Source organism: Symphodus melops (assembly GCF_947650265.1).
Source record: "Symphodus melops genome assembly, chromosome: 16".
NCBI lineage: Eukaryota > Metazoa > Chordata > Actinopteri > Labriformes > Labridae > Symphodus > Symphodus melops.
Window position 1 is genome coordinate 513,310 of NC_136706.1, and position 16,099 is coordinate 529,408.

Sequence of the window (16,099 nt, forward strand, 5' to 3'; positions counted from 1 at the left end):
CCTTCAGGGACTCCTCAGAGTTCAAGTGAAAAAGTCTGAAATCAGACGTTCACAGCAGCTAAAGCAACAGACGACAGTTAACCAGTTAAACACTCTGAGCAGGTAGATGCACTTTTAAAATACTTACGTTAAGTACCCTTCACACTAAAAAGTGTAAATAACAACTCAAGCTCTAAAAATTTTATAAATTCTAGGGTTTTTTTAGGTTTTTTTTTTGTAATGTTATGAACCTGCATCAGTCCTAATCATACATATCAAATGTTAATAAATTTGTTTATTTTTTATCCCTTAAATTGCCATGTTTTTGTCATGACGCAACCCTATATTATAGTCTAAAATTCACAATAAATGATTAATTTTCAATATACTTCATGTAAACTTGATTATTTATGGCTTGATTATTGCAACCTGGTATATGTGAAAGATTAGCAGCAACATTTATTTATATGCATTATTATTTTTTGTTCAGTGTCAAATACACACTATGTACCCTTCGCACTAAAACATGTAAATAAAAACTCAAGCTATAAAAGTTTTATAAATTATAGTTTTTTGGGTTTTTTTGTGATAATGTTATAAATCAGCATCAGTCATAATCATACATATCAAATGTTAATGATTTTTTTTATTTTTTAACCCTTAAATTGCCATGGTTTTGTCATGACGCAACCTATTTTATGGTCTAAAATACACAAATGATTTATTTTCAATATTCTTCATGACAACTTGATTATTTATGGCTTGATTATTGCAGCCTGGTATATGTAAAAGATTAGCAGCAACATTTATTTATATGCAATATTATTTTTTGTTCAGTGTCAAATACTCACTATGTACCCTTAACCCTTACCATATATGGTAAAAATGACATCATCAGGAAGGGACTCCCTCAGAGCACACACTTAAAGCCCCGTGCTTCAAATTAAGGGGAGAAATGCGAAGAATCATCAACAATGTGCATGAAAAAAGGATAAAATATGCAAGAAATAACAAGTCAAAAACACTAAAAAGTGCAAAGGTGCGATAGAGGGTTAAAGCCGACCAACCAGGATCAAGATTTGACCTGCTGTCTAATTATACTCACAGTTATAATGAACAAAACACCGTCACCATGACAACGCAGTCACAAACAATGCTGAGAGATTCAGATCATCATCTCCTTCATGTGTTAGGGTTCCACAGTCACAGAGATCTTCTCTACTAAAATCTGCAGTGGGAGTTTTTTCCAAGTCCTAATGAATGGAAACATCCTGTCAGTGAAAGTGTGTGTGAAGGTGTGTATGTGTGTGTTAGTATCAGGATCAGAGAACGACAGCTCTCCTCTGTTACAGTCCAGATTCACTCTGATCCTCTGAAACTTCTTCTCCAATGAGAGAACAGTGTTTGTATATGGTGGAGAGTATGCTGTGTATTCACCATTATAGAACCATATTGACCATAATCCAGACTGTATGACTCCCTTTCTCTGTCCAGACTCTGCTAGCACTCCCAGTCCCCACTCTGTACTGTCTCCAACCTGGACGTCCCAGCTGTGAGTCCCTGAGTTAAAGCCCTCAGAGCCCAGGATAGACACGTAATAATCAAACCTCTCTGGATTATCAGGAAGCTGCAGCTCCTCCTCTCCTTCTCTCACACAGGTCAGATCTTCAGACAGGATGAGTTCTGGATGAACAGTGTTTGGGTCCAGAATGACCGGACTGTAGGAGACCATGTCCTTCATCTTGGTCCAGATGTTGAAGCTCAGGTTGCCCAGGTGTTTGGCCTGGTCTATCAGAGCTCCTGAGGGCAGCTGTGGATCCTCCAGCAGGGGGCGCTGCTGGACTCTTTCCACTGCAGCCTTGTAGTTTTTCAGGAATGAGACGTCTGCAGCTCTCAGCTCGTCCTCTGTGTCTCTGACTGTGAGTGAAAGAGCTGCTATCTCTCTGCTCAGAGCCTCCATCTCCTCCTTCATCCTCTGACTCTTCTGCTCCTCTTCCTCCCTCAGTGCACACAGCCTGGCCTCCTCTTCCTCTTCTAGAAACTGGTGAAGCTTCTTAAACTGCTCCTTAATCTGCCTCTCTGTGTGTCGGGCCTGGACCTGAATGTGTCCTGCTGTTTGATTAAACTTCACTTTAACTCTTTCACAAACATTTAACTTCTTCTTTACCGGCTCCAGAGTTTCCCGAAGTTTCTTCTTGTATTGTTGAGCAGCTTCATCGATGGGTCTGATTTTGTGTTTGCGGTGTTTTTGTGAATCTCTGCAGACGAGACACACCGGCTCCTGATGATCCAGACAGAAGAGTTTGAGTTTCTCAGAGTGCAGACTGCAGAGATCCTCTGAAGCTCTCTGATCTCTCTCCTGCAGGAAAGTCTCACACACGTTCTTTAAAGCAACGGAGGAAGGTAATTCTTCCCTTGAGTTTCTCCTCTTACAGACTGGACACACCTGGTTCTCCTTCTCCTTCCAGCAGTCCTGCACACACACTCTACAGAAGCTGTGGCTGCAGGACAGCATCACTGGATCTTCAAAGATGTTGAGGCAGACCGGACAGCTCAGATCTTCCTCTAACTTGGACGCCATTTTACCTCAGAGTCAAAACATGCAGCAGGAAAAAACAGGAAGCCGCTCCCCGTCCCTGAGAGTTACTCTGACTTTGAAACTGTGGTTCAGTTTGTGGATTCAGCAGCAGCTTGAAGTGTTCGTATTCCCAGTATCCCAGTATAACAAGTACTCCCAGTATCCCCCCGTCCTCCTGTCCTCTCTCACTGGAAGTCGTGCTGGTTTGTGTCTGCAGGTCGAAGTCCGTCTGTCAGTGTGTTTGTCTCTGCAGAGTGACGCAGAATAACAGCCTGTTTCGTCTGGTTTTCGCCTGGTTCGTCTCAGGTGAGGAGGCGGAGCTTCTTCTTCTGGGTCAGTAGATGTTCATATAAATGTGATTATGGCTCCGCCCCTCTCTCTGGGCAGGTACAGAGAAAATGCAGAAGTACAGGTTTGTAGTTTGGAAGGCATCTGCCCGTATATGAGCAGGAATCTCTCCTCTCAGTTCACACTGAGGGAGTGAAACATAGTTCATTCACAGCCGGGTTCAAAATAACAGCTGTGTGATTAAAAATCTGAGTAAAGCTGAAAGTCCTTCTCATAGCTTTTATTTCCACACACACAGACAATTTCAACCAACATCTTAAAAAGTGGATCTGGAGGAAATGCCCAACCCTGACTTATAATACCATCTTAATGCAGCACATTAAATAAACCTGAAAGGTGGAGTCAGCATCATCACTTTATATATTTTCATCTTTCGTCACATCAAGTCAAACTTTCCCTTCAGGACTTTTGTTCTTCCTGTCTGACCTGACGGACGAGTCAGAGACAACACTGATCGACTTGATCTGAAACTTTCACACGTCCCAGCTTTAGACTGGAGTTAAAGAAACACCTTAATGAATCAGAATCACCCATCCATCCATTTTCTCCCGTTTATCCGGGGCCGGGTCGCGGGGGCAGCAGTCTAAGCAGAGATGCCCAGACTTCCCTCACTCCAGACACCTCCTCCAGTTCTTCCGATGGGACCCTGAGGCATTCCCAAGCCACCGAAGAGACATAGTCTCTCCAGCGTGTCCTGGGTCGACCTCGAGGCCTCCTCCCAGAGGGACATGCCCAGAACACCTCCCGAGGTAGGCGTCCAGGGGGCATCCGGACCAGATGCCCGAACCACCTTAATTGACTCATCTCGATGTGAAGGAGTAGCGGCTCTACTCCGAGCTCCTACCTGGTAACCGAGCTCCTCAAGCTATCTCTTAAGGGTGCGTCCAGCCACCCTGCGGAGGAAGTCCATGTCAGCTGCTTGTATCCGGGATCTTGTTCTTTTGGTCATGACCCAGTGCTCATGACCATAGGTGAGGGTTTGACGTTCCACTAATGGCCGGATCCTCCTCTCCAGTACCCTGGAATAGACTTTCCCAGGGAGGCTGAGGAATGTGATTCCCCAATCGTTGGAACACACCCTTCGATCCCCCTTCTTGAAAACAGGGACCACCACCCCGGTCTGCCAGTCCAGAGGCCCGGTCCCCGACCTCCACGCGATGTTGTGAGAGACGTGTTGTCAGAGACGTGTCAACCATGACAGCCCCTGCACATCCACAGACTAAAGATACTCAGGGAGAATCTCATCCATCCCCGGTGTCTTGCCACCAAGGAGCTTGCCAACCACCTCGGTGACTTTGGCTTGGGTGATGGACGAGTCTACCTCTGAGTCTACCTCTGCTTCCTCAGTGGGATTGAGGAGATCCTCGAAGTATTCCTTCCACCGCCCGACTACATCCCCAGTTGAGGTCAGCGTCTCCCCACCTGCACTGTAAACAGTGTTGGTGAAGCACTGCTTCCCCCTCCTGAGGGGACGGACGGTTTGCCAGAATTTCCTCAAGGCCGTCCGAAAGTCCTCCTCCATGGCCTCACCGAACTCCTCCTGGCCCGAGTTTTTGCCTCCACAACAGCCCGGGCTGCGGAACGCCTGGCCTGCCGGTACCCGTCAGCTGCTTCAGGAGTCCTGTGTGCTAGCAACGCCCGATAGGACTCCTTCTTCAGCTTGACGGCCTCCCTTACTTTTCTTGTCCACCCCTGGGTTCGGGGATTGCTGCCACGACAGGCACCAGAGACCCTGCGACCACAGCTCAGAGCAGCTGCTTTGACAATGGAGGTGGAGAACATGGTCCACTCGGACTCAATGTCTCCAGATTCCCCCGGGATCTGTGAAAAGCTCGTCCGGAGGTGGGAGTTGAAGACCTCGCTAACAGAGGGTTCTGTCAGATGTTCCCGGACCCTCAATAGACGTTTGGGCCTGCCGAGTCTGACCGGCTTCCTCCCCTGCCAGCGCATCCAACTCACCACCAGGTGGTGATCAGCCCCTCTCTTCACCCGAGTGTCCGAGACACACGGCCAGAAGGTCAGATGACATGACCACAAAGTCTATTATCGACCTCCGGCCTAGGGAGTCCTGGTGCCACGTGCACTTATGGACATCCTTGTGCTCGAACATGGTGTTTGTTATGGACAAACTGTGACTGGCACAGAAGTCCAATAACAGAACACCACTCTGGTTCAGATCAGGAAAGTTGTTCATCCCAATCACCCCCCTCCAAGTCTCACTGTCATTGCCCATGTGAGCGTTGAAGTCCCCCAGTAGAACAATGGAGTCCCCGGTCGGTGCACTGTCCAGCGCCCCTCCCAGGGACTTCAAGAAGGCCGGGTACTCTGCACTGCTGTTCGGTCCATAGGCCGAGACAACAGTGAGAGACCTGCCCCCTACCCAAAGGGGTAGGGACGCTACCCTCTCTTTCACTGGGGAAACTCCAACACCTGGTGGCTGAGCTGTGGGGCTATGAGCAAGCCCACACCAGCCCGCCCGCCCCCTCCCCGAAGAGTCCAGAGCCCAAGCAGTCCATGGAGGTGAGCCCGACTATGTCTAGCCGGTACCTCTCAACCTCCCGCACAAGCTCAGGCTCCTTCTCCCCCAGTGAGGTGACGTTCCAAAGCCAGAAGCTGCGTCCGGGGATTGGGTCGCAGATGCCCCCGCCGTCCACTGCCGCCTGATCCACAATGCACCTGACCCCTACGGCTTCCTCTGTGTTGGCGGTGACTCCACAGGAGGACTGGCCGGCTTCGTCCTATATTTCGTCCATATTTTCAATATGCTGTTTAATTTAAGTTCTGTGTGTAAGTATAAGTTTTAGTTGGAGTGTCACGGTGGGATGATAAAGCCAGATTCCAGCCCGCGACACTTTAAGAACTGTTTACTCTTACAAACTGCGTGGTGGTTCTGATGTTGGTCACTTCCTGTGAGAGCAGACGATCACATCTGGAAGGGCTGAGTTCACTGATGTCTTTCAATAAAAGAGAAAAAAAAAAGTGCAAAGAGATGTGTCATAATAAAATCATAACACCTTTTAGACTCGAGTAAAATAAAGGACCGGTGCAGAGCGTGCACTGATGGATTTTTGCAGGTAGTCCGTGTGTGAGGGAGGAAGGGGCGTGTCCAGATTTATGGGATTGGGTTGATTTCTTTTTTCAGAGAACACGAGTTATTTATTTCTGTAAATTTTTGATCTGAAACTTTCACACGTCCCAGCTTCAGACTGGAGTTAAAGAAACACCTGAATAAATCAGATTCACTTCATAATGACTCACAGAGACAAAGTCCTTCTCTCCGGAGAGACACTCCGACATGATGACATTTACAAGATCAATAAAACACAACATGAGAAACAAAGATGGATTCGGATCAAGTGTAGAAACTTTATTGATGATTACAGGAGGAACAGAATTCAAACTCAAAACATATTTGAAATATTTGTTTTCAAAGAACGTAAATGTGGAAGTCCACAGAGATACAGATGATGCCTTCAGGGACTCCTCAGAGTTCAGGTGAAAAAGGCTGAAATCAAACAAGCCGACCAATCAGGATTGTTGCAAGAGCGCGGGGATCTCGGCTAAGCAGTTGGCATTTTTAGGAAGTACTTTAATATCCTAGTTTGTTGCTCTTATGTACTACTTGACCTTGAAACCTCTACTCTGCCTCACTTTGATTGCTTGGTCTGGGCCGAGTGTGAATCTCGTCAGGAGGACCAATAACTGCCTTTCATAAAGATATCGCTGCTGCCTTGAACTAGAACATCACTATTGGTTATTAGGAGCGCTTAAAGAAATACACAGTTTATTCAGCTTTTATACCTTTAAAGTTATTGAGTTATTACAGTGTTGAAGTCATTCCCCTCTATGGTCAGATCATAGGCTGTTAATACTGGAAAGGCCTCCTTCACAGCCGTTACCTGGAGGGGACTCTCCTTGGGTCTCTCACACCCTAGTGGGTCCTAACCACTTTAAAGCGGAGTGTCCCTCCCCAGTCTATGTGTCCTCTCTGGTATTGGAACAATGGGGACAAAAAGCTTCTTACCTTAGTCTTCTATCCCTTTGGTCCGTCGTGGTCCAACAAGAGGAAAATATAAGATCTAAAAGGAAAAGGGTTTTTGTTGGAAAGTCCTTACAATGGAAGGTTTCCTTTTATTTTATAATAACACAGTTGATTAAATACAGAGATTACAAAATAATACAAATCCTACAAAAGAGTGCTATTCTCACAGTGAGTGACTAGAGCTCAATAAAAGAGAATATAAGTCAGCTGATCACAGGTGCAGAGTAAAAGTCAAGTCCCAAAAAGGAAGACTGACCCAGAGAGAAGCTTGTGCTTCCCTCCTTTATACTCTGGTTGACTCTCAACATTTACGTCATGAAAATGTCAATATTCATTTTGGGTTACGTCAAAAATAATGTATCAAAAACAAGACATATATGGTTATATGTGTGTTTGTCATGCAGCTGCAGGACACTCCCTGATCTCTAACAGGGCACTTGTACACACCCCACTATGTGAGCAGTCCAGGACCCCCAATATGATTTACAGCCTGCACTCACACAAGCACCAACTATTCTAACACATAATAATATGACACTCCTTACAATGTTATAAGTACACATTATGCATGTAATACATATCAACTTTTTATGATAAGGGTTATAAAAGTTAAAATATGACTATTGTGATTAACTAAATTCAGCCTGAACTCAGCTTGAGTGGAAATTCTCCTGTGAGGGGTCAAAGGTCAGCCGAGCTTTCAGCTGTTGACGATGAGCAGTCTCCCTCGCTTCAGACCGGTGTGGTGAGGTGAATCATCTGGGATCTTTCAACAGGATCAAGATTTGACCTGTATAATTATGAACAAAACACCGTCACCATGACAACACAGTCACAAACAATGCTGAGAGAGTCAGATCATCATCTTCTTCTTCATGTGTTAGTGTTCCACAGTCACAGAGATCTTCTCTGGTAAAATCTTCAGTGGGAGTTCATCCCAAGTGTTAATGAATGGAAACATCCTGTCAGTGAAAGTGTGTGTGAAGGTGTGTATGTGTGTGTTAGTATCAGGATCAGAGAACGACAGCTCTCCTCTGTTACAGTCCAGATTCACTCTGATCCTCTGAAACTTCTTCTTCAATGAGAGATCAGTGTACTCATTTGATGAGGTACATGCTGTGTATTTACCATGGAAGAACCGTATTCTCCAAAATCCAGGCGGTGTGTTTCCCTTCCTCTGTACAGACTCTTCAAACACTCCCAGTCTCCAGTCTGTATTGTCTCCAACCTGGACGTCCCAGCTGTGAGTCCCTGAGTTAAAGCCCTCAGAGCCCAGGACAGAGTAGTGACGATCAAACCTCTCTGGATTATCAGGAAGCTGCTGACTCTGTCCTCCTCTCACACAGGTCAGATCTTCAGACAGGATGAGGACTGGTTCAGCAGTGTTTGGGTCCAGAATGACCGGACTGTAGGAGACCAGGTCCTTCATCTTGGTCCAGATGTTGAAGCTCAGGTTGCCCAGGTGTTTGGCCTGGTCTATCAGAGCTCCTGAGGGCAGCTGTGGATCCTCCAGCAGGGGGCGCTGCTGGACTCTTTCCACTGCAGCCTTGTAGTTTTTCAGGAATGAGACGTCTGCAGCTCTCAGCTTGTCCTCTGTGTCTCTGACTGTGAGTGAAAGAGCTGCTATCTCTCTGCTCAGAGCCTTCATCCTCTGACTCTTCTGCTCCTCTTCCTCCCTCAGTGCACACAGCCTGGCCTCCTTTTCCTCTTTTAGAAACTGGCGAAGCTTCTTAAACTGGTTCCTAATCTGCCTCTCTATGTGTCGGGCCTGGACCTGAATGTGTCCTGCTGTTTGATCAAACTCCACTTTAACTTCTTCACAAACCTTTAACTTCTTCTTTACCGGCTCCAGAGTTTCCTCAAGTTTCTTCTTGAGTTCTTCAGCAGCTTCATCGATGGGTCTGAATCTGCGCTCAGAGTGTTTTTGTGAATCTCTGCAGACGACACACACCGGCTCCTGATCGTCCAGACAGAAGAGTGTGAGTTTCTCAGAGTGCAGACTGCAGAGATCCTCTTCCTCTAACTTGGACGCCATTTTACCTCAGAGTCAAAACACGCAGCAGAAAAAAACAGGAAGCCGCTCCCCGTCCCTGAGAGTTACTCTGACTTTGAAACTCTGGTTCAGTTTGTGGATTCAGCAGCAGCTTGAAGTGTTCGTATTCCCAGTATCCCAGTATAACAAGTACTCCCAGTATCCCCTCGTCCTCCTGTCCTCTCTCAGTGGAAGTCGTGCTGGTTTGTGTCTGTAGGTCGAGGTCCGTCTGTCAGTGTGTGTCTCTGCAGAGTGACGCAGAATAACAGCCTGTTTCCTTGTTCATCTCAGGTGAGACAGGTGAGGTCATTAAATGTTTATGCAAATCTGATCCTGACTCCGCCCCTCTCTCTGGGCGACTCTCCCTGAGCAGGTGCAGAAACAATACAGAAGTACAGGTTTGTAGTTTGGAAGTCATCCGCCCGTACATGAATGCCCAACCCTGACTTTAAAAACAATGCAGCACATTAAATAAACCTGAAAGGTGGAGTCAGCATCATCACGTTCTATAATTTCGTTCTATTAATATCTTTCATCACATCAAGTCAAACTTTCCCTTCAGGACTTTTGTTCTTCCTCTCTGACTTGACGGACGAGTCAGAGACAACACTGATCGACTTGATCTGAAACTTTCACACGTCCCAGCTTTAGACTGGAGTTAAAGAAACATCTTAATGAATCAGAATCCTCCATCCATCCATTTTCTGCTGTTTATCCGGGGCCGGGTCGCGGGGGCAGCAGTCTAAGCAGAGACGCCCAGACTTACCTCACTCCAGACACCTCCTCCAGTTCTTCCGATGGGACCCCGAGGCGTTCCCAAGCCACCGAAGAGACATAGTCTCTCCAGCGTGTCCTGGGTCGACCTCGAGGCCTCCTCCCAGAGGGACATGCCCAGAACACCTCCCGAGGTAGGCGTCCAGGGGGCATCCGGACCAGATGCCCGAACCACCTTAATTGACTCATCTCGATGTGAAGGAGTAGCGGCTCTACTCCGAGCTCCTCCCTGGTAGCCGAGCTCCTCACGCTATCTCTTAAGGGTGCGTCCAGCCACCCGACGGAGGAAGTCCATGTCAGCCGCTTGTATCCGGGATCTTGTTCTTTTGGTCATGACCCAGTGCTCATGACCATAGGTGAGGGTTTGACATTCGACTAATGGCCGGATCCTCCTCTCCAGTACCCTGGAATAGACTTTCCCAGGGAGGCTGAGGAATGTGATTCCCGATAGTTGGAACACACCCTTCGATCCCCCTTCTTGAAAACAGGGACCACCACCCCGGTCTGCCAGTCCAGAGGCCCTGTCCCCGACCTCCACGCGAAGTTGTGAGAGACGTGTTGTCAGAGACGTGTCAACCATGACAGCCCCTGCACATCCAGAGACTTAAGATACTCAGGGCGAATCTCATCCATCCCCGGTGCCTTGCCACCAAGGAGCTTGCCAACCACCTCAGTGACTTCGGCTTGGGTGATGGACGAGTCTACCTCTGAGGACTCAGCCTCTGCTTCCTCAGTGGGATTGAGGAGATCCTTGAAGTATTCCTTCCACCGCCCGACTACATCCCCAGTTGAGCTCAGCGTCTCCCCACCTGCACTGTAAACAGTGTTGGTGAAGCACTGCTTCCCCCTCCTGAGGGGACGGACGGTTTGCCAGAATTTCCTCGAGCCCGTCCGAAAGTCCTCCTCCATGGCCTCCCCGAACTCCTCCCAGGTCCGAGTTTTTGCCTCCACAACAGCCCGGGCTGCGGAACGCCTGGCCTGCCGGTACCCGTCAGCTGCCTCAGGAGTCCTATGCGCTAGCAACGCCCAATAGGACTCCTTCTTCAGCTTGACTGCCTCCCTTACTTTTCTTGTCCACCCCTGGGTTCGGGGATTGCCGCCACGACAGGCACCAGAGACCCTGCGACCACAGCTCAGAGCAGCTGCTTTGACAATGGAGGTGGAGAACATGGTCCACTCGGACTCAATGTCTCCAGATTCCCCCGGGATCTGTGAAAAGCTCGTCCGGAGGTGGGAGTTGAAGACCTCGCTAACAGAGGGCTCTGTCAGATGTTCCCGGACCCTCAATACACGTTTGGGCATGCCGAGTCTGACTGGCTTCCTCCCCTGCCAGCGCATCCAACTCACCACCAGATGGTGATCAGCCCCTCTCTTCACCCAAGTGTCCAAGACACACGGCTGGAAGTCAGATGACACGACCACAAAGTCTATCATCGACCTCCAGCCTAGGGAGTCCTGGTGCCACATGCACTTATGGACATCCCTGTGCTCGAACATGGTGTTTGTTATGGACAGACTGTGACTGGCACAGAAGTCCAATAACAGAACACCACTCTGGTTCAGATCAGGGAGGCCGTTCATCCCAATCACCCCCCTCCAAGTCTCACTGTCGTTGCCCATGTGAGCGTTGAAGTCCCCCAGTAGAACAATGGAGTCCCCGGTCGGTGCACTGTCCAGCACCCCTCCCAGGGACTTCAAGAAGGCCGGGTACTCTGCACTGCTGTTCGGTCCATAGGCCGAGACAACAGTGAGAGACCTGTCCCCTACCCAAAGGGTTAGGGACGCTACCCTGTCTTTCACCGGGGAAACTCCAACACCTGGTGGCTGAGCTGTGGGGCTATGAGCAAGCCCACACCAGCCCGCCCGCCCCCTCACTGCTTGCAACTCCAGAAAAGTGAAGAGTCCAGAGCCCAAGCAGTGCTTGGAGGTGAGCCCGACCATGTCTAGCCGGTACCTCTCAACCTCCCGCACAAGCTCAGGCTCCTTCTCCCCCAGTGAGGTGACGTTCCAAAGCCAGAAGTTGCGTCCGGGGATCGGGTCGCAGATGCCCCCGCTGTCCACTGCCGCCTGGTCCACAATGCACCTGACCCCTGCGGCTTCCTCTGTGGGCGGTGACTCCACAGGAGGACTGGCCGGCTTCGTCCTATATTTCGTCCATATTTTCTATATGCTGTTTAATTTAAGTTATGCGTGTAAGTATAAGTTTTAGTCGGAGTGTCACGGTGGGATGATAAAGCCAGATTCCAGCCCGCGACACTTTAAGAACTGTTTACTCTTACAAACTGCGTGGTGGTTCTGATGTTGGTCACTTCCTGTGAGAGCAGACGATCACATCTGGAAGGGCTGAGTTCACTGATGTCTTTCAATAAAAGAGAAAAAAAAAAGTGCAAAGAGATGTGTCATAATAAAATCATAACACCTTTTAGACTCGAGGAAGAGTAAAATAAAGGACCGGTGCAGAGCGTGCACTGATGGATTTGCAGGTAGTCCGTGTGTGAGGGAGGAAGGGGCGTGTCCAGATTTATGGGATTGGGCTGATTTCTTTTTTCAGAGAACATGAGTTATTTATTTCTGTAAATTTTTGATCTGAAACTTTCACACGTCCCAGCTTCAGACTGGAGTTAAAGAAACATCTGAATAAATCAGATTCACTTCATAATGACTCACAGAGACAAAGTCCTTCTCTCCGGAGAGACACTCCGACATGATGACATTTACAAGATCAATAAAACACAACGTGAGAAACAAAGACGGATTCAGATCAAGTGTAGAAACTTTATTGATGATTACAGGAGGAAAAGAATTCACAATCAAAACATATTTGAAATATTTGTTTTCGAAGAACGTAAATGTGGAAGTCCACAGAGATACAGATGATGCCTTCAGGGACTCCTCAGAGTTCAGGTGGAAAAGTCTGAAATCAGACGTTCACAGCAGCTGAAGCAACAGACGACAGTTAACCAGTTAAACACTCTGAGCAGATTATCTTTAAAGAGACGCCGACAAACCGACCAATCAGGATCAAGCTTTCACCTGCTGTGTAATTACACTCAAAGTTATAATGAACAAAACACCGTCACCATGACAACGCATTCACAAACAATGCTGTGAGAGTCAGAGCATCATCTTCATGTGTTCATGTGTTCCACAGTCACAGAGATCTTCTCTGGTAAAATCTTCAGTTTATCCCCAGTGCCAATGAATGGAAACATCCTGTCAGTGAAAGTGTGTGTGAAGGTGTGTATGTGTGTGTTAGTATCAGGATCAGAGAACGACAGCTCTCCTCTGTTACAGTCCAGATTCACTCTGATCCTCTGAGGATTCTTCTCCAATGAGAGATCAGTGTATATACATGGTGGAGAGAGTGCCCCGTATTCACCATCATGGAACAATATTGACCATAATCCAGACTGTCTGTCTCCCTTCCTCTGTTCAGACTCTGCAAACACTCCCAGAAACCAGTGTGTACTGTCCCCAACCTGGACGTCCCAGCTGTGAGTCCCTGAGTTAAAGCCCTCAGAGCCCAGGACAGACACATAACGATCAAACCTCTCTGGATTATCAGGAAGCTGCTGTCTCTGTCCTCCTCGTCTCACACAAGTCAGATCTTCAGACAGGATGAGGTCTGGATGAGCAGTGTTTGGGTCCAGAATGACCGGACTGTAGGAGACCATGTCCTTCATCTTGGTCCAGATGTTGAAGCTCAGGTTGCCCAGGTGTTTGGCCTGGTCTATCAGAGCTCCTGAGGGCAGCTGTGGATCCTCCAGCAGGGGGCGCTGCTGGACTCTTTCCACTGCAGCCTTGTAGTTTTTCAGGAATGAGACGTCTGCAGCTCTCAGCTCGTCCTCTGTGTCTCTGACTGTGAGTGAAAGAGCTGCTATCTCTCTGCTCAGAGCCTTCATCTCCTCCTTCATCCTCTGACTCTTCTGCTCCTCTTCCTCCCTCAGTGCACACAGCCTGGCCTCCTCTTCCTCTTCTAGAAACTGGTGAAGCTTTTTAAACTGCTCCTTAATCTGCCTCTCTGTGTGTCGGGCCTGGACCTGAATGTGTCCTGCTGTTTGATCAAACTTCACTTTAACTTCTTCACAAACCTTTAACTTCTTCTTTACCGGCTCCAGAGTTTCCTGAAGTTTCTTCTTGAGTTCTTCAGCAGCTTCATCGACGGGTCTGAATCTGTGCTCAGAGTGTTTCTGTGAATCTCTGCAGACGACACACACCGGCTCCTGATGGTCCAGACAGAAGAGTTTGAGTTTCTCAGAGTGCAGACTGCAGAGATCCTCTGAAGCTCTCTGATCTCTCTCCTGCTGGAAACTCTCACACAGATTCTTTAAAGATAAGTTAGGATGTAATAATTCCTTTGAATGTCTCTTCTTACAGAGTGGACACTCCTGGTTCTCCTTCTCCTTCCAGCAGTCCTGCACACACACTCTACAGAAGCTGTGGCTGCAGGACAGGATCACTGGATCTTTAAAGATCTCGAGGCAGATCGGACAGCTCAGATCTTCCTCTAACTTGGACGCCATTTTATCTCAGAGTCAAAACATGCAGCAGAAAAAAAACAGGAAGCCGCTCCTCGTCCCTGAGAGTTACTCTGACTTTGAAACTCTGGTTCAGTTTGTGGATTCAGCAGCAGCTTGAAGTGTTCGTATTCCCAGTATCCCAGTATAACAAGTACTCCCAGTATCCCCTCGTCCTCCTGTCCTCTCTCAGTGGAAGTCCTGCTGGTTTGTGTCTGCAGGTCGACGTCCGTCTGTCAGTGTGTGTGTCTCTGCAGAGTGAGGCAGAATAACAGCCTGTTTCCTGGTTTGTCTCAGGTGAGAGAGGTGAGGGGGCGGAGCTTCTTCTTCTTCAGGGTCATTAAATGTTCATATAAATCTGATCCTGGCCCCGCCCCTCTCTCTGGGCGACTCTCCCTGAGCAGGTACAGAGAAAATGCAGAAGTACAGGTTTGTAGTTTGGAAGTCATCCGCCCGTACATGAATGCCCAACCCTGACTTTAAAAACAGTCTTAATGCAGCACATTAAATAAACCTGAAAGGTGGAGTCAGCATCATCACGTTCTATAATTTCATCTTTCATCACATCAAGTCAAACTTTCCTTCAGGACTTTTGTTCTTCCTGTCTGACTTGACGGACGAGTCAGAGACAACACTGATCGACTTGATCTGAAACTTTCACACGTCCCAGCTTTAGACTGGAGTTAAAGAAACATCTTAATGAATCAGAATCATCCATCCATCCATTTTCTGCTGTTTATCCGGGGCCGGGTCGCGGGGGCAGCAGTCTAAGCAGAGACGCCCAGACTTCCCTCGCTCCAGACACCTCCTCCAGTTCTTCCGATGGGACACCGAGGCGTTCCCAAGCCACCGAAGAGACATAGTCTCTCCAGAGTGTCCTCGGTCGACCTCGAGGCCTCCTCCCAGAGGGACATGCCCAGAACACCTCCCGAGGGAGGCGTCCAGGGGGCATCCGGACCAGATGCCCGAACCACCTTACCTGACTCATCTCGATGTGAAGGAGTAGCGGCTCTACTCCGAGCTCCTCCCTGGAAGCCGAGCTCCTCACGCTATCTCTAAGGGTGTATCCAGGCACCCTGCGGAGGAAGTCCATGTCAGCCGCTTGTATCCGGGATCTTGTTCTTTTGGTCATGACCCAGTGCTCATGACCATAGGTGAGGGTTTGACGTTCCACTAATGGGCGGATCCTCCTCTCCAGTACCCTGGAATAGACTTTCCCAGGGAGGCTGAGGAATGTGATTCCCCAATCGTTGGAACACACCCTTCGATCCCCCTTCTTGAAAAGAGCGACCACCACCCCGGTCTGCCAGTCCAGAGGCCCTGTCCCCGACCTCCACGCGATGTTGTGAGAGACGTGTTGTCAGAGACGTGTCAACCATGACAGCCCCTGCACATCCAGAGACTTAAGATACTCAGGGCAAATCTCATCCATCCCCGGTGCCTTGCCACCAAGGAACTTGCCAGCCACCTCAGTGACTTCGGCTTGGGTGATGGACGAGTCTACCTCTGAGGACTCAGCCTCTGCTTCCTCAGTGGGATTGAGGAGATCCTCGAAGTATTCCTTCCACCGCCCGACTACATCCCCAGTTGAGGTCAGCGTCTCCCCACCTGCACTGTAAACAGTGTTGGTGAAGCACTGCTTCCCCTTCCTGAGGGGACGGACGGTTTGCCAGAATTTCCTCGAGGCCGTCCGAAAGTCCTCCTCCATGGCCTCACCGAACTCCTCCTGGCCCGAGTTTTTGCCTCCACAACAGCCCGGGCTGCGGAACGCCTGGCCTGCCGGTACCTGTCAGCTGCTTCAGGAGTCCTATGTGCTAGCAACGCCCGAT

General features: G+C 48.6%; 2 protein-coding genes across 2 annotated transcripts; both read right to left on the minus strand.

The window, feature by feature from the left end:
* Positions 1-1,168: 1,168 nt before the first annotated feature.
* LOC306836586 (nuclear factor 7, ovary-like) lies at positions 1,169-2,560 on the minus strand (the record flags this gene model as incomplete). The annotated part of the gene is made up of 1 exon (XM_079363760.1): positions 1,169-2,560. One exon carries the CDS (start codon positions 2,558-2,560, stop codon positions 1,169-1,171), a length of 1,392 nt encoding a protein of 463 aa, XP_079219886.1.
* Positions 2,561-7,821: 5,261 nt separating this feature from the next.
* On the minus strand, positions 7,822-14,320 carry LOC306836587 (E3 ubiquitin-protein ligase TRIM39-like). Its single transcript, XM_079363761.1, has 3 exons — positions 12,903-14,320; positions 8,791-8,904; positions 7,822-8,517 (listed from the first exon to the last, which is right to left on the minus strand). The coding sequence occupies exons 1-3, from the start codon at positions 14,274-14,276 to the stop codon at positions 7,828-7,830; spliced, it is 2,178 nt and encodes a 725-aa protein (XP_079219887.1). The 5' UTR covers positions 14,277-14,320; the 3' UTR covers positions 7,822-7,827.
* Positions 14,321-16,099: the final 1,779 nt, after the last annotated feature.